The following is a 27,933-nucleotide window of genomic DNA, read 5'->3' as shown; positions in this document are numbered from 1 at the left end:
CAAATAGATTGTGTGTGCCTAAGTGTTCCATTAGAGAGCTACTTGTGAGTGAATCATATGAGGGGGGATTGATGGGACATTTTGGGGTTCAAAAGACGTTGGAAATTTTGCAAGAACATTTCTATTGGCCCCATATGAAGCATGATGTACATAAATTTTGTGATCATTGTATTGTTTGTAAAAAGGCTAAATCTAAAGTTAAGCCTCATGGATTGTATACCCCTTTGCCTGTTCCTGATTTTCCTTGGATTGATATATCTATGGACTTTGTTTTGGGGTTGCCTAGAACAAAGAATGGAAAAGATTCTATTTTTGTTGTTGTTGACAGGTTTTCAAAAATGGCACATTTTATACCATGTAAAAAGGTTAATGATGCTTGCCATGTAGCTGACTTATTTTTTAGGGAAGTTGTGCGACTCCACGGGCTACCTAGGAGCATTGTAAGTGATAGGGACACCAAGTTCCTAAGTCATTTTTGGAGAACGTTGTGGGGTAAGTTGGGTACTAAATTACTTTTCTCTACTACTTGTCACCCACAAACCGATGGACAAACTGAGGTAGTGAATAGAACTTTAGGCACTTTGCTTAGGACTGTTTTAAAGAAAAATATTAAATTTTGGGAAGAACATTTGCCTCATGTAGAGTTTGCATATAATAGGGCTGTCCATAGCACAACTAAATGTTCACCATTTGAAATTGTGTATGGATTTAATCCTCTAACACCACTTGACTTGTTACCTATGCCTAACATTTCTGAATTTAAGCATAAAGATGCACAGGCTAAGGCTGAATATGTGAAGAAGTTGCATGAGCAAGTGAAAGCTCAAACTGAAAAGAAAATTGAGAGTTATGCCAAACAAGCCAACAAGGGCAGAAAGAAAGTTATTTTTGAACCTGGTGATTGGGTTTGGGTACATATGAGAAAAGAGAGGTTCCCTGAACAAAGGAAGTCTAAACTTCAACCTAGAGGAGATGGGCCTTTCCAAGTCCTAGAAAAGATCAATGATAATGCTTACAAAATTGATCTACCAGGTGAGTATGGTGTAAGTTCTTCTTTTAATGTTGCTGATTTGACTCATTTTGATGCAGGAGATGAATTCATAGCTTTGAGGACAAATGCTGCCCAAGAAGGAGAGAATGATGTGGACATAAAAGCCCAAACTCAAGAGGCCCATGACCAGAAGGCCCAAGTCCACGACGAAGAGGACAAAGATCAAGATCCAATTCAAATCTTAAGTGGGCCTATGACTAGAGGGATGCTTAAAAAAACCCAAGAGGCATTGCAGCACAAAGTGGCCCATTTACTAGAGACCCAACAATCGACTCAACACATGGAGGAGGCTAGACTTATTACATGCATAGCTTGCTTGGGAAGCTAGGAGGCCAACTGGAAGATTTCGTTTTTATTTTATTATTATTATCTTTTTATGTCTTAAGTTTTAAAGTTGTGTTAGTTTTGTTTTGTAAAAGGCAGTATTAAAAATAAAAATAATAAACTACTACATTTCAGGATTTGAACCCAAGACCTTAAGCTTATAATGCCTTCATCAAACCACTTGGGCATATTAGCTTCTGTTGAGATATTAATATTTTAATTTTCTTTATTTACTTCCAAATGAGGCAAACTCAAACAAAAGTTGTATTAAACATTTTGAGAATTGAGAAAAGGACAGATTATTCAGATTACAAATTTTTGTGAGTTTTAGCTCTGCTAGGGTTTTTCCTTGCATCATTTGATCTTATCAAGAATTCTCCAATTCTTGTGGCGATCTTTCTTGGCTTATCAAATAATCATATTTGTGGCGCCTTCCTTATAATCGATTAATTCACATCACAATTGGATCTAGAGCTTTACCAGCAAGTAACATGTATATGTTAGTTCAAAAATGATTCCACTGTCATAAACCAATTCTACAATATTTGTTAAGAAATGATCAAGAAAATTCAAGGCAAAAACGCCTTATGTAAGGGAGAAATAAAAATAAACAAGGCAGCGTGAGGTAGGAGCATAGTGCTCAGCAAAGTTTTCAAATACAAGAAAGTATAACTTTGCATTATGACAAGGCATTCATCGACTTCCATCACCTGTCGATAACTTGAGTGTGAGGAATACGCTGCTACACTTGATCAAAGCAGAAAAAAACTCTACGCCATGTTTTGTCATCCTGCCCTTTCCTAGGCAAGTCCAAATATTAAAATACTAATTAGAAATTGAGATTGCGAAAAATCTCTTATGGTAGCATTTACATAAAATATACTTAGTACAACACAATTCCCCATTAGCAGGACATGCATATTGATTCAATTTGACATCTCACTTTATGTTGTCACAGTTTTCTATATAGAATTCATTGCTATGCAATAATAGTTGTAAATTAATAATTTCATATAAGTCCAACCTTATTCTTATCTTTTTAAGTAAAATCCACACCATTGCAAGAATCCATTTCACATTAAAAATGATTATGCATAAGAAAACAGTTGATGGTTAGCATTTGCTTGCAAACAGTAATGCCTAAAGGAGGGATAATTAGATCCCACCGAACCTAGGATCTTCAGAATTTGGGTGTTATTAGGAGCAATGCTTGCAATTTTTTTTTTCCCTTTCCTCCTCTACAAAGAACCATTTGCATAACCCATAACATCAAATCTCAGCCAGAAAGAGGAGCACAGCATTTCAAGTTACTTCCAAATTAATTAAATCTATTCAGGATGTGCCAGTGTCAAAGTATATAATCACATCCCAAGAATGCTATTCTCGGATAAGTTAAAAAATGTTTGGTTATAATTTAATATTTATTGGAATATTTTTCTTAGTTCAAATCATAAAAGTGGGAGTGGGCATGTAAGTTACAGGATGTTATTGGTTAGGTTATATGATAACAATATTCCGACCCCTAACCAAGAAAGCAAAAATAAAGAAAAATAAGGGTGAAACTATCATGGAAATCAACAGTGCCAAAAAAAAAAAAAAAAGAAGTTTTAAAGCTTAGGTCAAACACAGGAGTGTCAAGGTATAAAGTAACAAAGCTGAACACACCATCAAAAGCAAGTATCCTAAAGCTCAGTCAATGAATGCTGGTATGTTATAGAACTTGAGTAGCCTAAACTTAAATTAATGGTGGCCTGTTAACATATACGAGTCAAGTAAGATCTCCCTTCTCATGCTCTATATAAGTCTCACACATGTATTATAGCCTGTTTGGTTTTGCATTAGTTTTGCACATGATCACGTCAAATTCCCAATTTCAAGTAAAATCTACTTCATGTATCTTCTCATATTGTCATTTTTACACAGGTTATCAGCTTCGGGGGAAAAAAAACAAACAACCAGCCAAAAACTTTCTAATTCCTTGTTAAATCATGGAATCCCTGTTGAAGCACAAGTCCCAGAAGAAAGCACCTCCATTAAACACAGCTAACAAATTTGCAGGCAACAAGGTTTTAAATTACACTAGCAGTTACGTTGCAATTATCATAACTTTGAGTAACTTTGAGATACAGGTGTCCCCAACTTGGTGAGACTAAAAATCATAGAACTTAATGTAGTGCTTGAATAAAAAAGATACAAACAAATGGGATACATACTCTCTTGAGAGCTTATTGAACTAGTAACTAATAACCAACAAAACTAACTAACTAATCTCAACTACCACAACTAACGGGACCAAAATCACGGCAAATGCAGCTAACGGGACCTCAATTACGGTCTCCCAATGAAATCTTCCAAAACAATAGCTGCATACCGCAATTCAAAACCATGCGAGCAACATATGAAACACAAAAACACAAAAACACAATCAAATAATCCTAAAGAAAACACATCATCTTATTAGAACAAAGCTAATCAAGGGGTTTAGTTCACTTAGTTGAACAGTGTGTTAAGAGTGCTGTAAACCCCCTTGGTAAGTTGGTACACAAGTTCGATTCCCATGGATCAAAACAATAGAACAAAGCTAATCCAATCCCCCAAGCACCAACAATGAGCAACACAACACACCATGTACCTTATTATTCCATGGAAACCTTAGCGCCAACCTCCTTCATCTTGGCAATAATACTCTCAGCCTCTTCCTTGGTGACCCCTTTCTTCAAAACTGCGGGATAATAAGTTCCAAACTGTTTTGTCAAAGTGTATTTATCATGAACAATTTGCCTTTCTTAAAGAACGATCTATTATAGATAATGCATTGGTTGATTCAAAGATTCTCTACTACTTGAAGTGTAAGACAAAAGGTCATAGAGGTGAGGTGGCTCTAAAAATTGACATTAATAAAGCCTACGAATGTATTGATTGGGGATTCTTAGTTGCCATGATGCTTAAACTTGGTTTTGATCAGCGATGGGTAAATTGGATCATGTTATGCGTCAAAATAGTTAATCATTTTATTTTGGTTAATAATGATAGAGGTGGGCCTATTGTTTTGGGTAGTATGTTGAGACAAGGTGATCCTCTATCACCATACTTGCTCCTCATCTGTGAAGAAGGCCCATCGAAATTGATAAGAAAATCAAAAGCAAAAGGGGATATTCATAGTATTAGAGTATGTAAAGGTGTTCCCCTTATTACTCATTTATTATTTGCAAATGATTGCTTCCAATTTTTCGTGCAAATTTGCAGGAAAGGCCAACTAAAAAGATGATGTTGGATGCTTATGAATAAGCATTAGGGCAAGCTCTTAATCATAAAAATATGAGGGTGACTTTAGTATAAATACCATTCGAGCATATCGGGATGATATGCTCAATCTATTAAAAGTACAAGAGTGTTTGGAAACAAGTAAATATTTGGCCTTCCATTAATGATTAGCAGAAGTGACAAAACAATATTCAATTATGTTAAAGATAAATTTTGGAGGAAATTGAGTTCCTAATGGGGTAAGAATTTATTTATTACAGGTAAGAAGCCCTTATAAAAGTTGTAGTTCAATCTATTCCTATTTACAACATGAATGTCTATTTATTCCCTATATTTCTTTTTGAGGAACTTCAAAGAATGTTTAATGCTTTTTTGTGGGTTGTTGTTAATAGGGATAAAAAGGGAATTAAATGGATGAGTTGGGAGAAATTAACAATGAGAAAAGGGTTAAGAGGTATGAGATTTTGTAACTTCTATGGTTTTAATTTAGCAATGCAAGGGAAGCAAGGTTGGAAGTTTTTTTCTAACCTAAATGCTTTAGTTACTTGAATATCCAAAGCAAAATATCTTTCAAATGTGGACATTTTAGATGTTATGGTTAGCCATAACCCAACTTATTGTTGAAGAAGCATCTGGACTTCGTGGGTGTTGTTGCACAAGGGCTATAGATGGAGGATTAGGGATGGTTCAAAGGTAAACATTTGGTCTCAACCATGATTGAGGAAAAAAGATCACCTACGAATTACAACTATTCTAACTAATGAGACTTTATATACTACAAATCAACAACTTTTGATGGTAGGACAAAGTACTTGGAACCAGGAACTTCTACAGATTTATTTAATGAGGAGGATGCAGAAGTTATCTTACAAACTCTTATAATTTAATTTGTTTATGATGATAGGATGATTTGGTTCCCTAAGAAAAATGGATCTTATTTAGTGAAGTCAGCTTATAATTTTTTTTTTACAACCAGTTTGTTGATGTTAACCACTTGACCCGAGTAGGAGATTGAATGCTAATATGGAATTTAAAAGTTCCACCGAGAATGAAGATTTTTCCATGAAGAGCTTGCAGTAACTATTTACCAACCAACGATTTATTAAGAACCAAACGTGTTGATTGAACTTCTTGTTGTGCTTTATCAGCATAAAGGCTTTATGTAATGTTGAATTAGAACAACATCGACACATATTATTTTCATGTGCTCTAAGTGTTGATTGCTTGAGGGTTGCTTCACTATGGAGACAAATTATTCCAATTCTATATCAATGGGATCATTTTACAGGAGTTTGTTTTAAGGTGCTAACCATTTTGAATCTTGATATATATGTGCACCAAATTTGCAATGATTCCATGGAGTATTTGAAAAAATAAAAATCATAAAGTGTGGAATGATCATGTAGAGACACTACAAAAAAATTGCATTTAGCAACCACCAAAATCGGTCGCTAAATTGTTAAAATCGGTCGCTATTTGCCTTAGCGACCGAATTAGCCACCGAATTTAAGTAGTCACAAAAACCCTAGTCGCAAAGCTATATAGCGGCAAAAAAAAATTTGGTCGCTATTTAGCGACCAAAAATTTTGGTTTAGCGACCGAAAATTTTGGTCGTTGTTTAGCAACCAAAAATTTCGGTCGCAAAATGGTTGCAATGATTTTGGTCGCTGATGTGTATGGGGACCAAATTAGTGACCGAATAAATCGGTCGCTAAATCAGTCGCTAAAGATTTATTTTTTATTTTATTAAATTTTATAGAAGTTGCAAATTTGGTCGCTACGAAATACTCATATTTGGCCTCTCAAGGATTCTATTTCACAATACTTCACTTTTCAACATGTTTTTGTCCTTAATTACACAATTTTTGGGAAATTTCCCAGAAGGTCACCTATCCCTATATTACTCCAAGTCAAGCACGCTTAACTATGGAGTTCTAATGAGATAAGCTACAGAAAGGCATATGCATATTGTCAGTATAGGTAGTACAAATTAATTCATTTAAGTCATCCTCAAATATATAATCTCATACTTATACTATCTTTAGATCCCTCTCATTTCGGTGTATCCGAACCGTTATAAAAATATAATAATATATTTAATAATTATATTACCAATAATAATAATTATATTATATTTAATTAATCTTTATTTATATATACTTACTTTTATAATTAACAATCTACTTATTTCTATTTAAAATTAATATTATGATACAATTTAAATTATCTATTATAAATTTAAAAGTTTAAATAATAATTTTTTTTATTTTAAAATGAGAAGGGTTATAATAACACTGATATAACTTTTACTAAGTATTACATTGTTCAATAACTTTATATTAAATGTGAATTTTGTAAATCCAACCGTTAAATTAAAAGTTCATATCACTTTATATGTTTATATCAAGTTTTGTTAAAATTGAACAACAACTTGAAGGTAATCAAAGTGCTCATATTTTAATATATTTTGAAATGTATATGTTACGTCAATTTTATTTTACAAGAATGAAGTATCAAATCATCTTGAATTCATATAAAATTTTGTATATATGATTTAAGAGTAAAAAACTTTCAATCTAACGGTTAAATTTATAAAATTCACATTTAATATAAAGTTATTGAGCGATGTAATACTTAGTAAAAGTTATACATGTGTTATTATAACACTTCTCTTTTAAATATTATTTTTATAAATTAAATTTTAACATTTTAAATAAATTATTAATTAACTTAATATATTTATTCATCTTAAATCTAAGATATAAAATTCAAAAAATATATTTATCCTTGTTTTATTTTCTAATTATCAATCATTAATAAAATACTAATTTAAAATCTTATCAAGTTATATCATAATATTTTCATATCAAGTTTAAAACCAGATATTAGTTATAAAATATGTTAATTTATGTTGAAATTTTATTTCAACATGAAACTTTAAAATAAATGTGCGAATAAAAAAAACTCCGTTAAAACAGTCACGTATTCTATTTGATAGAGAAAAAAGTAAGGAAACGCATTGTGATGTATTAAAAATTGATCAAAAAGAACCAGCGGGTAGTTTGCCCAATTAGTTAAGGGGGAAGACTTAAGATTTTCTCCGCGTAAGTATGTGTGTGGATTCGAGCTCTACTGTCAGCAATTTTAGCCTTTTTAAACAAAGGAGGTGTAATTGTAATAAAAAGGAGGTGTATATATCATAAGTTAAATACTATGAACATCTATGAGTAAATTAAAATCAAAGGATAATAATTTTTTTAAATTACTAAAAAATATTTCATTTTATAATTGTTTCACAAATTCTTACTAACATTAGTACAAAAGAGGTGTACTACGTCGAATATTTTAGGCTTTTTACGTCAGAAAACGTACCGACGTAGAAGCGGGAGACGTAAATTTTACGTCGGACCTGCAAACTCGACGTAAATTTACGTCGGACATTACGAAATCCGACGTAAAAAAGTAGTAAAAAAAAACATAAGAACGCAGGCAGAACGGCCCGTTCTGCTTGCAGAACAGACCGTTCTGCTTCGTAGAACAACAAAAAAAAACGCCCACTACCTATACAAATAGAACAACCAAAAAATCGAATAAAACAGATAGTCAGAGTAGCAATGCTAAGTAGAAAAGTGCTAACGAAACCTTGTTTCATACCTGAGGAGCAGCAACAATGTGCAAATGAGTAACAAAGAGTTCATCCCTCTGCAAAAAACAAAAAAACGATTCAGTAACAAAGAAGAGGGAGAGGGTTTACAGAGAAAAAAACGAAAAGTGATGAAAAGTGAATGCGCGCAGTGTGCCTCGCGCTCTCTTATTCAAATTTGCGTCTTTTTTACGTCGGACTTTTTACGTCAGATCCTACCAGGTGCGACGTAAAAATGTTCGCAAAAATTACAAAAATGCCACCGCGTTTTTTTTACGTCGGATTTTCGTATTTCCGACATAAAAGGGGTGACGTAATATGCTTATTTTCTACTAGTGTAATTTTTGTATAAGTCAATTACTTTTAAACAATGAAATTAGCACGATTATATCAATTGAATTGAATGATTAAGCCTAACTTTTAAAATAAAAATTAAAATAAAATAAGATTCATGAAAATAATTTCAAAATATATTAGGTAAATAATTTTTATATATAATAAAATTAAAGATAAGGATTAAAATAATCAATGGAGTTAATGTAATATTCATTTATAAATATTTAAATAAATTATAAGTAGCAAGGTATTATTTAATTGATGTTTAAAATAAAATATTTTATAATATTTAAATGAATTGATTTTTAAGATAAACTATTATATACATATTTAATTAATATAATTTTAAAATATATATGCATAATTAGATATATTTTAAATAAATATTTTTATATTAAAAATTAATTTATCATTAAAGAAAATAAAAATATTTCAAAATATGGTTGTTGTTGAATTAGTTTTCCATGGTAGGATCATATTCATATATAATAATAGAATCATGTCTCCTCAAAGAAGCGATATCTACCTCAAAGTAGTACGAGCATAATCGAATATAGATGGTATAATGTATTTTAAGTAATTGATCTCATGTGTTATTGGTGTATATATATTTATATATATAATTTATTTTATAATTTTTATTTATTAAACTAATGGAACATTAATTATATTTTATCAATTTTAGATTTATTTGATAAATTTTTATTAGTCCTTATATAAGCCAATTATTTTTAAGACTTAAATATGTTTTTAGTCCCCGTAAATATAAGTCATTTTTATTTTAATCCCTATGATATTTTTTTGAAATTTTTAATCCCTCAAAATATTTTTGTCATACATTTTAATTCTTTCCATTAAATTATCAATGATTTGGAAAATAGTTTGTTGATCTGTCATATATTTTAATATTTTCCATTAAACTATTAATGATTTGGCCAATAGTTTGCTGATGTGGTTCTAGTAACATGACATATCACTTGCTCTTCTTCGTGTGATGGCTAATTCATCTGCACGGAAAAAAAGTTCAAATCCCTAATTCTAATTAATCTTAAATCCATTGTATTTGCTCTTCTTTGTTTGAGGAATTAATGAGTTTTGCTGCTTACGCTTGGTCTATCGAGGAGGTTGTCAAAAACATCTTCACGATTTATGAACCCATCTTTAATGTCTTTAAAAACGGTATCTATCTCATCTTCTACCTCTCATTCGTAAGGAAAATAACACACTCTATAATTCATATTCACCACATTCAACGTCTTCACTTTTGATTTTATTTTTTATTTTTTTTTCTCGGTAGGAAACCATTTGTGAGGCCATTGAACACTACAAAAAAAAGGTGTGACTTGTGACAGTTATTTTGGCAGTTTCTGGCAGTTAAACACTACCACAAATCGCATTACCAGCGTTATTAATAATTGTCGGATCCACACCAAAAATGGCTTGTGGTGCATATTTTTTGAACGCTAGAAAATTCAATCACTTTGTGGTGGTTTTAAACCACCACAAATTGAATTTTAATATTACTCTTTTCACAGCTTTTGACGGTGTAAAAACGCCACAAAATTCATCTAATTTTTTTCTAATTTAACATTTCCAGTGGTTTTAAACCGCCACAAATTGCATTTTTTCTTTTACACATTTTCTATCAAACCATGCCTAATAAATGGTACACCAACAAAAGCAAGAAAAGAAAAAAAAATAATTGGGCCTTCAAACCTAAAACATATAGAGAAAAAAAGCCGCACCAACCAAAATGAAATAAATCATATTGAAGAACTCAAAATGTACCAAGTTTCATCCAATAGAGCAATGATACCAATGGGTTTTTGCAAAATAATGCAATAGGAAACAAAATTAGTATCATCTAGCAAATTGTGACCAAAAAGAAATAAATCAACAAAAACTAAAAAACAAATTGTGAGAAAGGAACCACCATTCTCAGGAAAGGAACATGGGCATGAAAGAGCAACTAAACTAGCAAAAACTAATAACCACCCTTACCAATAAGTACTCCTAATTCTGTAGTAAAATAGAATGACCGGTTAGTTATAGAAGAAAACTATACTTACAAGTTACAACAAAATGTTTATCTAGAGAGTGAAGGGATATGGAATTTACCTTTCATTTGTTCCATTACATGCAATGTTTCATCTTTTGCATTTTTGAAACAGACGGCACTTAGCACTACTAATATGGAACGTTAGTTTCCATTGTAAAGTCCATTTTAAATGTTAACATGTGGCAACCTGTGACCCGTGACACCCATCCTCTATAGCAAGGGAGAAAGAGGAGTACCTTCTCATAAAGACCCGTGATCACCAACTGATGCAACTGTTACAACCCATCCATCTATAATCACAAAGGTGACAGTAGTTCTAGATTTTTGTGCTGAAACAACAAAGTATATCAAAAACATATTAATTAACTCGGAAGTATAAAAACTATCAACCACAACGAAGAAATATAGAAACTATTAATAACTTCCATTAGTAATTTATATTCTTCATCAACAATCTAATACTCATACGACAACAACTAGCATGGAGTTTTAAATATAGATGATTGGATGCACCTAGTTTGTTGTAATTCATAATGACGAGCTTCTCCAAAATTTGATACATTTAATTACTAATGGTATGTGACTGGTGTTGATTACATGCTTCATGCCTTCATGTATAGTACAAAAAGTAGTTTGATCTAACTATTTTTTGGTGCTCTGATTGGACTTATCTCAAATTATTGAGAGATTCAGTAAATGAATTCTATATATAGTTGAAGACATTGTATATACAGCCATAATTATTAGCATAAACAAGTTTGTCAGTCTGAAATATCTCCCAAGGACATTATTTTGTACTGCAACAAGTATCTACGCTAATATAATAATGCCACCAAACGTACTACTGATGAAGAAATAATTGTGATCATTTTGTTCTACACTAATATTTTGTTTTAGACCTTGCTGTTCTTTTTCCAACAAATTTTTTTAATTAATCAACTTAAAGAAGCTAAGTAAAGATTTGTTGATGTAATAAACACGCTTAATTGTTATTAATTCAATAAATTGACGCTATTTATTTTTCTTTTTTTTTCAAAATTTCTATTCATAGGCTTAATCATATGCCAGCGTCAATAAATATTGTCCTACATCTATAATGGGCAATACCCTGCTATTGGAAGAAACCAAGCACTAAGTATATTGATACAAATATAAAAACAAGATGTTATACACAAACTAAGCACCAAGTATACTAGTTTAAGATTGAAATTGACTATAATTGTCATTAGTATCTCAAGTCTCAACAATCACAATACCAAAAAAAAATTTAAAAATTGAAATTGCATCTATCTTACTTCACTATTTGCAATCTTGTGTCTATTAAAGAAAACAGTTATTCTATCAATGCAACAAAAAAAAGGTTTTTTTATTAATATCAATGAGTAACATCATCATTGACATTTATATCTCTAGAAGCCACATTTGTTGCTACAACACCAGTAACTATAACACCACTTGTTGCAGCTTCACTCGGATTTCCATCTCCACTTGTTCCAACTCCACAATAATTTTCCTCATTAAGTTGTCCATTTGCTGTATTTTTACATCATTTCCCTTTTTTCTGCATTATACAACACAACTCATTTAAATTGATATTTATTAGTGAGAAAATTAAAGAAAATATAATGTTAATTACCTTAGATTTGGTAGTAGTTGGTTGTTATTGTTGTTCTCCACCACCTTCTGGTTGCTTAAGAGGGTTGGGACAATTTCTCTTGTTGTGCCCATATTGAAGGCACCTACCACATCTATTGCTGGTATGAGTTCTCCTAAGTTTGGTTGGATTCTCATCTTCCTCTAGCATCCTTCTCCTTAATTTTTTTGGCCTACTAGGCCCCCTCTTGAAATCAGGTGGCAATATTGTATCATTGTTAGTCACATACCACTTATTTTGGCCATTAATTGGGCTTATTGTTTGCCCATAGCATTTAGCATAGGTCTCCCTCAAATAATATTGGTGAACATAGTCTTCCGGCTTATCCCCCCTCATACAAATTGCTGCTACAACATGTCTACATGGTATACCCACCAACTCCCAAAAGTTACATGTACATGAATATGCACCTAGGTTGACTATAAATTTATCACAAAATATGGTGTGAGTTACCTCAAACTTTAGTTCACTTGCCCAAGTAGCAAGCCAATTGCCACTCATTTGAATTTCTCTATCCAACCTTTTTCTAGGCTTTGGCATTACCCTTCCGTTATACTTACTAAATTTTTTATTTAATGTAGCAAAAAGAGCCATGATGTATGTCCTAATCCATTCAAACATGGTGATAATTGGCTTATCCCTTGCTAATAAAATAGTACTATTAAATTCCTCACTCAAGTTATTCATTAGGACATCACAGCTTGGATAAAAGCTGAAGGCATGCTTGCACCAAGCCTTTGTGGAGATTGCAACTAACCAGTCATAAGCCTTCTTATTTAAAGCTTTAAGTTCATTCATTTTCCCTCTCCACGCCTCTTCATAAGTTGCTTTTGCTGCAGCCATCATCAAGTCTCGTATCATTGTTCCTCCTCCAAACTTTTTCTTGAAATTTTCATATAAATGTCTTAAGCATAACCGATGCTCCACACCTTCCATCATTTCCTCAAACATTTGTACTAAACCCTGTAGCGTGGAAAATAAACCAAGTTAAAGGACAAAACATAATTCATTAAAAATAGACAAACATTATGTTAAACAATAAACCTTCTACTAGTCAGAAATAAAGACCCGTCTCCTGGTAGTATCTCCAAGGTCTTCCAATAGTAAGGTCACAAACCATCTCCAACTATCTTTGGTCTCTGTTTCCACAACAACAAAGGCAAGAGGAAAATATTGATCATTTGGATCCCTACCAATAGCAACCAATAATTGCCCTCCATATTTAGTCTTCAAGTGACATCCATCAACACCAATAAACGGTCTACATGCTGCTAAGAAACCTTTTTTACACCCTTCCAAGCACATGAAGAATCTACCAAATTTGGGCATCACATTTGGAGAAGGCCTTTCCAATTGAATCTTGCATGTATTTAATCTACTGGCCTTTTGAAGCTCAGCACAATAACTCCACAACAATGCATATTGATTCCTTGCATCCCCTTCAACTATATCTCTAGCCATTTGTCATGCTTTGAATGCGCATGATATACTAATTCTTGTTGAATAGTTCCTTTTAATGTCATCCACAATCTCATTCAAAGTAATCCTACTATTACTCCTTAACTTATCTACTAACACTTTTGCAACCCATTTAGATTTGGCATTCTTGTTGTCAAATACTCATCTACAATTGTGCTCACCAAAAAATGTCTTAAGTCTAAATGTTTTATCATCCTTACTCACGAAAGCCATGAAGTTGCATCCTTCACCCTTACACTCAACCCTTACTCTAATTGAATCATTTTTGACAAATTTGATTTCTCTCCGTTTAGCACAGCATGTTCAAGAATGGCATCCTTGAACTCTTTCAAGGATCGAAATTCCATGCCAAGTTGGAACTTAAATTCCTTACACATATCTTCTCCATGAAAGGTGCGATACTTTGGTTTGGAATTAAAATCTGAATCAGAGTCATCCAAGTCATTATGTAACTCATCACTAATATACTCTTCATCTATTTGATGCACAATTTCAATGTCATCAACCATAAATCTCTCAATTTGAACATCCTTTGGTTTCACAGGTTGCACACCACTACTTGATTGTCCCTCGACATTTTCAGCCCTTTGGTTTTCATCTCACGTTGTGTTTGGAATGCTTAAAGGAAGAATTGTATTATTCTCAATAATTGGGATAGAAACATTAACATGATCTACATAGAGTTCTTCCACTTCACAGTTGTGCTCTATTGCATAATTTGCCATTGCAAGCGCATGATTATCACAACTAATTGGCATTAAGCATTCTTCAAGACTACCAGTACCCTCCCTCCACCACAAGTTGACAACATCTGCATACATTAACTCTTTCACTAGAGACAAAACTTCAAGATACAACCATCTATCAATGTCAAGATTACGAAATACGTTCTTTTCTCCTCCCTTATATCGTAGAATGGGGTCTTTCACAAAAACCCCTTTGTGGAGGATGACAATCGTAAAACTCATGCCTATAAGTAGATGATAATCATACAATCAGTCCCCACATCCAAATTCAACCATAAATCAATCATGCCATAAAAAAAATTGTCAGAAGAATCTCAATAGCATGATCTCAAAATGTGAAAACAAATATAAACTAGGGTTTTTAAGGGTTACATACCTAGTCACTCCACTTAGCAATAACCCACGCGCAAAACAATGTTTCACCTTGCCACAAAGTAAAATCAAAAGTGAAGACGTTGAATGCGGTGAATATGAATTATAAAGTGTGTTGTTTTCCTTCTTAACGAATGAGAGGTAGAATATGAGATAGATACTGTTTTTAAAGACTTTAACGATGGGTTCACAAATCGTGAAGATGTTTTTGACAAACTTCTCGATAGACCAAGCGTAAGCAGCGAAACTCATTAATTCCTGAAACAAAGAAGAGCAAATACAATGGATTTAGGATTAATTGGAATTAGGGATTTCAACTTTTTTTTTCGTGCAGATGAATCAGCCATCACGTGGAGAAGAGCAAGTGATATGCCATGTTACTAGAACCAAATCAGCAAACTATTGGCCAAATCATTAATAATTTAATGAAAAAGATTAAAATGTATGACAGATCAGCAAACTATTTTCCAAATCACTGATAATTTAACGGAAAGGATTAAAATATATGATAGAAAGATTTTAAGGGATTAAAAATTTCAAAAAAATATTATAGGGATTAAAATAAAAATGACTTATATTTACGGGGACTAAAAACATATTTAAGCCTATTTTTAATTTAATGGAACTAACGTTTTTATATCAATTGAACTAGATGTTTAGGTCAATTTTGAAAATAATAATGAAAATAAAATAAGATTTATGAAAAGAAGTTTATTTATCTTAACAAAATTCAAAAGCACAATAAATTATGTATTTTCATATTATCTAATAATGTAATAAAATATTAAGCATGGTAAAAGAAAAATAAATTTCTCAAGAGAAAAATAAATAAATTTTCTAGATAAATTATTATTTAAATTAGTCTAATTTTTTTTTAAAAGATTCAATTAAAAATATTGTTATTTAATTTTCTTTTATAACATTATGTTTCTCATTTTTTTAATACATCATGATATATTAATTATCTATTTTAAATTATATAATTTCTATTATTTTAAAAAACAAATTAATTTTATTGGGAGGGTACTGATTTTTATTTCTTATCATTAATATTTTTATCATTATAAAAATAATATTATATATTTTTATATTTGCTTTCATTTAAAAGAAATATATTTCTAAATTTTTTAAAAAATTTACACTTAGCGACCGATTTTAATTTGGTGGCTAAAATTATTATAAATAATAATATTTTTATTTTTTTAGCGACCGATTTTAATTTGGCCGCTAAAATTATTATAAATATTACTATTTTTTATTTTTTTAGCGACCGATTTTAATTTGGTCGCCAAAATTATTATATGGTCGCTAAAATTATTATAAATAATAATATTTTTTTTATTTTTTTAGTGATCAATTTGAATTTGGTCGCTAAAATTATTATAAATAATAATATTCTTTTGTTTTTTAAGCAACCGATTTTAATTTGGTCGCTAAATTATTATAAATAATAATATTTTTTTATTTTTTTAGCGACCAATTTTAATTTTGTTGCTAAAATTATTATAAATAATAATATTTTTTTTATTTTTTTAGCGACCGAAACCGTTCCGTCGCTATTTTAATCAACAATTATTATTTTAGCGACGATTTAGCGACCGATGTTTTGCCACTAAAAAATTTGGTTGCTAATTTGGTCGCTAAATCAAATTTGCAACCAAATCAGATTCGGTCGCTAATTATGTCGCTATTAGTGACGGAAAAAATTGGTTGCTAATTTCAGTGGCTAAATTGACTTTTTTTTGTAGTGAGACTCCTAAAATGGTAGTTTCTAAAGTTATCCAAACATATACAAAATGGCTAACTGCTAAATGTTTAAGGAGAGAAATCAACCTCCCTTTCAATTTGATAGTCAAGTGTGTTGGAGAAAACCACCAAGTGAGTTCTTAAAGTGTAATGTTGATTTTTTTTTTTCATATAAGAAATCGTATCACTAGTTAGGGCTATTTTTTTGGGATGAGATTAGTTCATTTGTGCTTGACAAAATTTGTTGGGGAACACCATGTCTTGATGTTTTAGAGGGTGAGATTCTCGAGTTATTAGAAGCTATGAGGTGGGCTGCTAAGTTAGACATGACACATCACTTTTTAGGTGGATTGTATGAGAGTTGTTGACAACATCTGACACTTTGGTCTTGATTGTTTTGAAGTCAATGCTATTATAAGAAATTATAAAGTTTTACTATCCCATTATCCAAACTTTTGAGTAAAGTTGGTTAGGAGACAAGTTAATGTAACTTATTCTCTTGCTAAGCGAGCTACTTCAAATGGTAGTCCTTTTATCTATTCACAATTACCACATTGTATTGCTTTTGTTATTAATAATGAAGTGATACAAGTTTCCTTTGATGAAAAAAAAATTAAATTATAATATTTCAACTTCAAATAAATCCAAATAAAATTATAAAATTCAATAAAATCATATTCAACACAACTCTAATACAAACTGAAATATATGGAAAAAATAATTCAAATTGATTAAGATAATTAGTTAATAAAATTTAATTTTATTAAGCCCATTTAATTTTTTTCTTCTAATTATTTGTCCAAGTGAGATTATAGCAATTAAATTAATTGTAATATACTAATTAATTATTTGCAGTTATAGAAAATAAATTAATTGTAATTTGATTACATTTTTAATAAATGTTTTACTTAATTAATTATAAATTTAATTAAATATAACCACTAAAATTTGGACACCTGGCAATATATGGTGGAAGAAGCGAAACTAATTTGCGATCTTGTCATAATTTTAGTGTGACATATGGTGTTGTGTGGTGGAAGAAGCAAAATCAAACTACATAAACAATAAAAAAATAAAAAATAAAAATCTCATGTGTGCCCCACGTGGAAAACACATAACAACTCTAGGTTAGGTGAAAATGAAAAATATTTTTGTATTTTTCACTTGATGCACACATGGAAGGAAGTTGCTTAAAAATTGAAAAGAACGGAAAAAAAATATCTATGTGAGAAGAAAGACACATATTTGACTTGTGTCTTCATTTGTTGTGCATCCCAAAGTGAGAATTTTTTTAGAAAGAACACTATATCGGTAAATAGTTTCTAAAATTACATTAAATAAGTTGGACTACACGAAGTAATGTTGTAATTGGATACTTTTTTTTTCATAAACATTTACCCTATGTTTAGAATAGATGAAGAAAATAAAGGGAGAAGAAGTAGAAAAAAATGAAGAGAAGGTATATATACACATACACACTTAGATAAATAGATAAATAAAAGTAGAGGTTGTTTTGCTGAAAAGCAATAAGGATATTTTTTGTCTCTCATGATCTATACTTAAACTAAAAGGTAAAAGCTTTACTCTCTCAGATTCATTTGTATGATATAAACTCCTTACTTAAAAAACATGTTTGTCATCATAAAAAATGCAAGATGTTAGTTTAAAAAATGAATTAGCACCCCTCTCCTTTTATTATGTTTTGATTATGACATAACAATGTTTTGTATTCTTTAAGTAAAAGTTTGTGTTATCATAAGATGTTTTCCTTTGTCACAAACGAAACACAATAAACTATATTTATTATGTCTTAAATGAACTGATACTCGTAAGTCTTGGTTCCCTAAATTTATAACAAAATAAAATTGACCTTGGAATCATACAAAATGAATAGAGAACTCATCTACATCTTCCATTGGAAGGTTCCTTTACAAAAAGACAAAAGTTGCCTCAACTTGTCTAAAAAAGAACTACTTCTATGCAATTTTGTCTATCTAATCTCTAAAAAGTGTTAGCACTGACTTTAATGACTTATCCCCAGGATATGCCTAAGCCCTCCAGGATACAGTAGGGTCGTCTCAAGGATTAGAGAGAGGTTTATTTCGGATGATAAAACAGAGTGCCAAAGGGGGGGGCAAATCGACAGATTTGAACTACAACGGGCTCACAAGGCCCGTTCTTACATGTGCGAACCCACCACCCATTGCTTGCCTCTTCGGGAGTGTAAGGAGCATTTTGATATATAAAGGCTCTACACTTGAGTGGTTCAAGCAATATGGAACTATTTTCTTTTGAAATATCATATATGTGCAACAAAAAGTTGTTACTAACTATACAAAAAGAAGATAAGCACACTTTACTATCACATAAGACACGACATGATAAGAAGGTGCTTTAAATGTCTTAACCAAATTATTCAAACGTTCTTCTCTAAAGGGAGAAGAAGTAGATGTGGATGAAGCATGAAGAAAAGAAACTCCGATGGCCATCTTTTCTCAAGGACTATAAATAACATACGATCTTCTATTGTGAAAACAAAAAGTATCACAAGGTGCTAAAAATCATAAAAAATAAACTTTGTTTGATCTCACTCTTTATTTGTCTTTGTAGAAGATAAAATTTTACTCAAATTACATTTATTTATGTCTATGAGAAGGTTCATAAAGGCTTGGCATTGAAAATAATACTTAAATATTAAAGTTTAAAGAAACTTTGTATAAAAAAATACTTAACATAACTTTGTAAAGTAAAAAATAACTTGGTAAAAAATACTTATTTTGTAAATTAAACTCATATAGTGAATCTTGATTTATTAATAAAAAAGAATCGGACACAATTTTAATAATAGAAACAAATCAAAATAAAATTTGCTCATGTAAATCTTCTCTTCTTAAAAGCTTTTTCAACTATTTCTTTATTTTTGTCTCATCCATCACGACTGTACTCCTTTCATATATATATCTTCAAATTTTTATTTATACAAGTTTGAAACACTGTTCAACCCCATTTTAAGCCCCTGTTTGTTTCCGCTGATTTATTGTTCATGAGGAACGAAAGGCGAAGAAAGTGGACGTTTGTTTCCGCTGATTTGCACGGAAAGAAGAGCGAAGAAAAGCGGGAGAACCCGTGTTGCCATTCCTCGTGCTTTTGCGAAGAAAAGAGATGAAAGCAACGTATGTATTGAGAAAACCCGATAATACCCCTGCCCAAAACCTGAAAAGAGGTGAAAAACTGACCCCCTAGCAAGCATAATCGATTATGCATGACATTATGGGCTGGCATAATCAATTATGCTGAGGCATAATCAATTATGCTGAGGCATAATCAATTATGCCAGCCCATAATCGATTATGCATGGCTCATAATCGATTATGCTGGCGTGCCCAGAACGGGTCATTCCAAAATTGGAACGACCCGTTCCAAACTATTAAAACAAGGGTAATTTAGTAGCCTAGAATGGGCTGTTCCCAAACTAGAATGGGTCGTTCCCAAACTGGAACGGAGCCGTTCCAAATTGGCTGTTATGGGTAAAAATGCAACCCCAAATTTGTAATGTTAAAAATTTCTTAATTTTTTAATTGATAAAAATTAACTTATACAATTAACAAATGTATCTTCATTTCATTCTAATTTATGTCAATGATTTATCAATTTTTTTAATTTAGTAATTAACTTTCAACAATTTTATTGTACATTTTTTTTATATTAAGAAAATTCTATTATTTAAATATTGACATCAAAAAGTGAAAATATAAAAAAAATAAAGTAATACATGTTTATAAAATTAAAATAATAACACTTTCATAAACATTAATAAAATAATGTTAGAAAATATAATTATCATAATATATTTTGTTATTATTATTTATTATTATAAATAATTATTATTATCATTATTATTAATATTATTATTATTTTTTATAATTAGTATCATTATTATTTGTTATGATTCTTATTATTTTTCTAATATTTATTATTATTATTATCATTATTTATTATTTTTTTAATAAATTATACCTATTAATATAATTTTATTGTAATTATTATTATTTACAATAAATAATATTATACTCATTTTTAATCCAAGGGTAAAAGTGTAAATTACATATTCATCTATTAAATTTTTAAATTTTATCTATCATTAAATTTAAAGCAAATATTTAAATTAAATTATTTTTAAATTAAGATTTTATATTTATTTTTTTGGTTAAAATTTTTATATTTATCTTTTAATTATAATAATTATAAACTTTTTTTAACTTAAGGGCAAAATAGTAATCTTACAAAATCATCAATTAAAAAAATCATTTTTATCTATCACATCAATCAATTCACTCATAAACTTTCACAAACTTTATCTACACTTTCCACTCACTTTTCCTTAATCCAAACAACCTCATTTTCCACGCACTTTCCCTTCAAATCCATCCTTTTTCACCTCCCATTTTCCATCCTCAAATTCAAACAAAGCCTAAAGTGTCACTTTTTCACTACAAACAATCTTGTCAAGGGTTCCTCTTGAACTTGTTGCAATTAGTCCATCATAAAATACAACTAATAATCATGGCCAATCAAAGCCTCATACGTGGCGGTTTGTGATGGAAGAAGCATAATTGGTCTATGTCTTCCCTGCCTTAATCCTGCTATGACAGGTGGTGTTGTGTGGTGGAAAAGGTTTAAATGAACTATGTAAACACTAAAAAGAAAAGCGACCCAATTGTGTCAAGTGGAAAATGCAGAACAATTTTGCATCAAGAGAAAAAGCATAAAACTTATGTGTTTTCGATGTAGCACACACGTGAAAAGATGTTGATTAAAAATTGAAGAAAAAAAACCCTACATGATAGGAAAAACGCATATTTGACTTGTGTCTTTTTTTTTAAAAAAAATTGTTTAGAAACAATTCTAAATGAGAAAATAATTTATAAAACCACACTACTTTGATAAATAAAATAAAAAAAAAGAGGCTATGTTTGGTAGATTGATTATCTTGTGTTTTGTGTACATACCCTACCTAGGATGGACAAAAATGTTTCTGGTTAGCAAGTCAAAGTTGTCCTCTGACTTCACCTTTGCATTTAATAACATCTTACAACTTTTTCATTTTGGCTGTCCTTCATTCTTAAGGAACATCCTCCAACTTTCGTTACTCAGATCCTTAAAGATCATGGATCACTCAGACAACACGAGTGAAGTGAAACACCAAAGAATCAAAACCAACGGCATATGGATGCACGTGGAAGAGAAAGGGATGTTAAAACAATTCAGGGAATAATTTCAATTCTTTTATTCATCTTTCTTCTCAAATGAGGTACAATTATATAAGCACTATTAACAGCTTATACGTAAAATTAGGAAACAACCTTAAGAATCAGAAAATAACTTTATAAATTTACAACTTATTCCTAACTAAGCATAACAATAATTTAAATCCAAATTCTATCTTCAACACTCCCCCTCACGTTGGTGCATGAATATCAATCATGCCCAACTTGTTAATGACTTCTTCAAACACTCTTCCTGAAACAGCCTTTGTTAATACATCAACAAGTTGATCTTCAGACCGAACATATGGAGTTTGAATTACATGATTATCTAGCTTTTCCTTAATAAAATGTCTATCCACTTCAACATGTTTGGTTCTATCATGTTGAACCGGGTTATGTGCAATTTCTACCACAGCCTTGTTGTCACAGAAAAGATTCATTGGTTGTTCGTATTTGATTCCCAAATCAGCTAGGATGCTCCTAATCCATAATAATTCACAAATGCCATATGCCATACCTCTAAATTCAGCTTTAGCACTAGACCTTGCAACTACCTTTTGCTTCTTGCTTCTCCATGTGACTAAGTTGCCTTCTACAAAGGTAAAATACCCTGAGGTTGATTGCCTTGTAGTTTTATCTCCAGCCCAGTCCGAATCCGTGTATCCTTTTATGCAAGCTCTATCATTTTTTGAAAATAATAGACCTTTCCCTGGTGAACCTTTGAGGTATCTGAGGATACGATATACTGTTGTCATATGTTCCTCACTAGGAGAATGCATGAACCTACTTACAATGCTCATAGAATAGGCAATGTCAGGTCTAGTATGAGATAAATAAATTAACTTTCCTACTAACCTCTGGTATCTATGCTTGTCCGTCTCAATCTGGTCTAGATATATAGCAAGAGAATGATTCATTTCAATTGGAGTATCAGTTGGCTTGTAAGCCAACATTCCAGTCTCAGATAGAAGGTCTAGAATATATTTCCTTTGAGAAAGAAAAATGCCTTGTTCAGATCTTGCAATTTCTATGCCAAGAAAGTATTTTAGTTGTCCTAGATCCTTCATTTCAAATTCAGCAGCCAGTCTCTTCTCAAGTAATTTCATTTCTTCCACATCATCTCCTGTTAACACCATATCATCTACATAGACAATAAGTATGGCCACTTTTCCTTTATTATGATTTATAAACAAGGTATGGTCTGAATTACTTTGTTTATACCCAAACTTCTTCATTGCTAACATGAGTCTTCCAAACCATGCCCTGGGTGATTGTTTAAGGGCATATAAAGCCTTTTTTAATTTGCAAACTACACTTTCTTTTGAAGGTGCTAGCTGTACTCCTGGTGGAACCTCCATGTAGACCTCTTCTTCTAAATCACCATTCAAGAAAGCATTCTTTACATTGAATTGCTTCAAGGGCCAATCTCTATTAGCTGCTATGGAAATTAGGATTCGGATTGTGTTGAGTTTAGCCACTGGAGCAAACGTATCTTGATAGTCTACCCCATATTTTTGTGTGTATCCCTTTGCCACAAGTCTTGCCTTGTATTTATCAATACTTCCATCTACTTTTAACTTCACAGTGTATACCCATTTGCACCCAATTGTCTTTTTTCCAATTGGTAAAGAAGTTAGTTTCCAAGTTTCATTTTTTTGAAGTGCTTCCATCTCTATGTTCATTGCTTGTTTCCATCTAGGATCTTCTAATGCTTCCTGCACACTGTTAGGAATAGATACAGTGGATAATTGATCAACTTCTAGAGCATATGATTCAGATAATCTATGAGATGATACATAACTGCTAATAGGCTATTTTACTATCACTCTCGGATCTGGTCCATAAACTGGTTTTGGTGTACCTTTATTTTGTCGTTCTGATCTTCTGATTTGTATATTGTGAGTGTTAGAAGAAGTTGGGGTGGAAGAGTTTACAATAGGGACAGAAGTTACCTTAGTAGTAGGTTCGGGATGTGTTTCAGAATTGTCCATAACAAGTGATTCTGGTATGTAAGGTAGACTTGGTGTCTCATTTTGTGGAGGATGACTTGCATTGACAAGATCTGTACCTGGAAGATCAGCGGAGACTTCAGGAGAAGGATTTTGATTTGGTGGACTGTTCATAGTGAGAGGAGATGTTGGAGTAGGAGTCATAAATAGAGGTAAACAAAATTCTTCTTCTCCAATGTGATGAATCTCCCCCTGAGAAGAAGAAGGGGTGACTCCCCCTGAATAGAAAGGTTCGGACTCCCTAAAGGATACTTCAAGTGTGACATGCATTTTGTGGGTTTGAGGGTCAAAGCAACGGTATCCTTTTTGGACATCGGAATAGCCGACAAAGATGCATTTTTTAGCACAAGGATCAAGCTTTCCGCGTAGTTTTTTTGGAACATGAACATAGGCAGTACAACCAAAAACTCGAGGTTCAAGATTCATTACATGAGGAATGGAAAAAAAAAGTTTCAAGCTTCTGTTGAGGGGTGAGAAAACCTAAAACACTAGAAGGGGTGCGATTTATAAGATAGGCCGCAAAGAGGACTGCCTCACCCCAATAATGAGAAGGGACATTTGTCAAATAATGAAGCCCGTACTACCTCCAACAATTGTCTGTTTTTCCTCTCAGCTAGTCCATTTTGCTGAGGTGTATACGTACAGGAGGTTTGGTGTTTTATCCCTTTAGAAGTTAAGAATTCAAAAAAGGATCCATTCTTATACTCAAGGCCATTATCCGATTGAAAAATTTGGATAGAAGTATTAAATTGTGTTTGAACCATACTGTGAAATTTCTGAAAAACAGGGAAGACGTCATTTTTATGTTTAAGCAAAGAGATCCACACCATTCAAGTGCACTCATCAATAAAAGAGACATAATAATAAGAATGAGAAAATGAAGGGACTTTAGCAGGGTCCCAAATGTCAGAATGAATGACTTGAAAGGGAATACAACTTTTATTCAAATTGGGGTAAAAAGGAATGCGATGGCTTTTAGCCATTTCACAAGTAGAACATTGAAATTTAGAGGGATGACAATTTGAAAATAAATGGGGAAATAATTTTTGAAGATAACCAAAGGAAATGTGCCCGAGTCTTTTATGCCAAAGCCAAGCAACAGAATGGAAAGAATCTGGAGTTTTAGTAGCAGATGCTCTGCAATGCAAGTCATTACCACCCTCAGAGACATCTAAGAAATAAAGATTACCACGTCTAACACCATAGCCAAGAATCACCTTGGTCTGGACGTCCTGAAAGACACAAAATGTGGGCCAAAAAATCACACTGCAGTTAAGTTGTGATGTAAGTTGACTAACAGATAAGAGATTGAAATCAAGAGAAGGAACAACAAGAACAGAATGAAGAGTGAGAGTTTTTGATAGAGTAATGGTACCCTGACCAGTAATGGAGGCAGAACCACCATTAGGAATGGTTATGGTGGACTTACTGCATGGGAAACAATGTTTTAATGTAGAAGCATCATGAATCATATGATCTGATGTGCCAGTATCAATTATCCAAGTAGAATTCCAGAGTGAGCAGAGAAAGCAAGAGTTTTACCTAGGATACCTTCATACACAACATTAGCTTGAGGAGAGGGAGAGGAGTCACTATCAAAAGAGGAATGCAGGGCTTTGGAGGAGACTTTCCTGCGAGGACGTTTGGTGAAGTCCCACCATGTTGGATACCCGATGATTTCATAGCAACGATTCTTGGAGTGACCAGAATCACCGCAATGAGAACATAAAAAGGTTTTTCCAGAGGAACTATCCTTACGGTGTTTAGGAGGATAATTAATAGGGGAAGAATAAAGAACCTGAGATAGTAGAGCTGAGAAATCCGAGATAGGGGCAGGACGACTGTCGCCACCCGCCGAAACGGACATTGGCATTCGCGACGATGGTTGGACTCTTTTTTGGTTTTGAAAAATGATGGATTGTTAGAACGACTTATTCTCAAATTGAGACCTCATCGAACTAACAATTTTGTTAAATGATTCTCACCAATCCGTGTTAATCCCAAACGGGACCCTCCATAGATTAGTGGTTTTCGCAAAAAGGGGTTCTTGGAGTCGCCACCAATGTTTTACTCAAAACATTGGAAAAAGACATAAGGCAATTGATTTTCGCAAATCAACTTTGGCCATTACAACCAGAGTTGGGTAAGGGAGTCGATTACGTGTGGGGAAGGTGTTAGCACCCCACAACGCCCCTTTCGGGTTCCCTATGACGGATTATTTCATAAATAATAGCGTAAAATTACTAAACTACCCCTATTTATTGGAACGATTATAAGTAAACTATCTACATGATGAAAGCTTTAAACGTGCAATGCAACAATCAAAAAGCGATAAATGAAAGCGGTAAAAGAAAGGATTTGGAAAGAAACCTTCGAAGCGGGCTTTTATATATTCAAAAAGGAGTTAGGAGGCTTTTTGGCGCTCCTTCCCACTACACGTTCGCTCGCTCCTTTCCCTAAAATAAATATTAACTATGGAAATCAAAGAGATTTCCCTTCGACTTGTTCGAGTCTCAAGCTAAAGGCTCGTGAACTCAAGAACTTAGTCGGATCAGCTCTCGGAGAGATTTCTAGGGCAGAGAATAGCTCAAAAACCCAAGAATACTCAGCCAGAGGGTGGAGAAATGCTCCAAATGTGTGGAAGGACGAGCCAATGACGTCCTATTTATAGGATTGAGGCGCAGTACGGCCTAAGGAGTCAATACGGCCCGTACTGAGTTTTTGAACTACAGTACGGTCGTACTGAATTCAGTACGGCCAAAAACTTCAGTACGGCCGTATTGATTTCATTATGGCCGTATTGTAGTTCAAATGGCTCAGTACGGCCGTACTGAACCTCTAAGAGGGCGTATTGAGCTCCAATCCTCACACACCCTTATTCTAAGCTACTCTAAGACTTCTAGACCTACAAAGAATCATCCTAGGGTCTTCCAGGAGTCCTTCCGGCTGACTTTCCTTCGGTCTTCGAGAGTCTTTGAGTCTTATTTCCGATCCGGACAATTTTAGGAGTCTACAGCTGCCCCCCTTTACTTAGTCGAACGGCTTTTTTGGTGTACCGGTTGACAAGTAAAGGAGTTGACCCAATTGTCTGGGGAGTAAGCCATCCTTCCGACTTGTAGTGTCTTCAGGTGGGAAAATTGTTGAGTAGCCTCTCCAGGTTGAGTTTGCCCTCTCCAGGGTGAGTATTAGTCGTCGCCTCTCCAGGCTCGTGCATACCTCGGTGTTTCTGACGACCTCGGTAGCGTGAGTTTGCCCTCTCCAGGGTCTGCATGCCTCCGTGTTTCTGACGACGTTGGCAGCTGCATACCTCCGTGTTTCTGTCGACGTCGGTAGCTGAGTATTAGTCGTCGCCTCTCCAGGCTCGTGCATACCTCGGTGTTTCTGACGACCTCGGTAGCGTGAGTTTTCCCTCTCCAGGGTCTGCATGCCTCCGTGTTTCTGACGACGTTGGCAGCTGCATACCTCCGTGTTTCTGACGACGTCGGTAGCTGAGTATTAGTCGTCACCTCTCCAGGCTCGTGCATACCTCAGTGTTTCTGACGACCTCGGTAGCGTGAGTTTGCCCTCTCCAGGGTCTGCATGCCTCCGTGTCTCTGACGACGTTGGCAGCTGCATACCTCCGTGTTTCTGACGACGTCGGTAGCTGAGTATTAGTCGTCGCCTCTCCAGGCTCGTGCATACCTCGGTGTTTCTGACGACCTCGGTAGCGTGAGTTTGCCCTCTCCAAGGTCTGCGGTTTGCCCTCCCCAGGGTTGCATACCTCCGTGCTTCTGGTCACTTTGGTAGCGTGAGTTTGCCCTCTCCAGGGATTTGTGATGATTTTGTCTCCACAGTCCACGATGCTGCTTCGACGGTTGTTTTTGATTTTGGTGCCGCTGAGGGCTGGATAACGCAGGGATCCGTCTAGGGGATGTGCAGTTACTCATAGGTTCTTGTGTCCCAACTTTCCATTGTGTAGTTGGTGCCCACTGGGGAAATTCTGA

General features: G+C 33.1%; 1 protein-coding gene across 1 annotated transcript; it reads right to left on the bottom strand.

Annotated features, from left to right (window-relative positions):
• Positions 1 to 12,052: 12,052 nt before the first annotated feature.
• On the bottom strand, positions 12,053 to 13,792 carry LOC114916709 (uncharacterized). Its single transcript, XM_083074357.1, has 3 exons — positions 13,400 to 13,792; positions 12,358 to 13,294; positions 12,053 to 12,210 (listed from the first exon to the last, which is right to left on the bottom strand). The coding sequence occupies exons 1-3, from the start codon at positions 13,790 to 13,792 to the stop codon at positions 12,053 to 12,055; spliced, it is 1,488 nt and encodes a 495-aa protein (XP_082930483.1).
• Between the last annotated feature and the right edge of the window lie 14,141 nt (positions 13,793 to 27,933).

This window comes from Cajanus cajan, chromosome 5 (assembly GCF_000230855.2).
Source record: "Cajanus cajan strain Asha chromosome 5, NIPB_CcT2T_4, whole genome shotgun sequence".
NCBI lineage: Eukaryota > Viridiplantae > Streptophyta > Magnoliopsida > Fabales > Fabaceae > Cajanus > Cajanus cajan.
The sequence above is the reverse complement of the archived record's forward strand: the minus strand, read 5'-3'. Positions and strand labels throughout refer to the sequence as shown.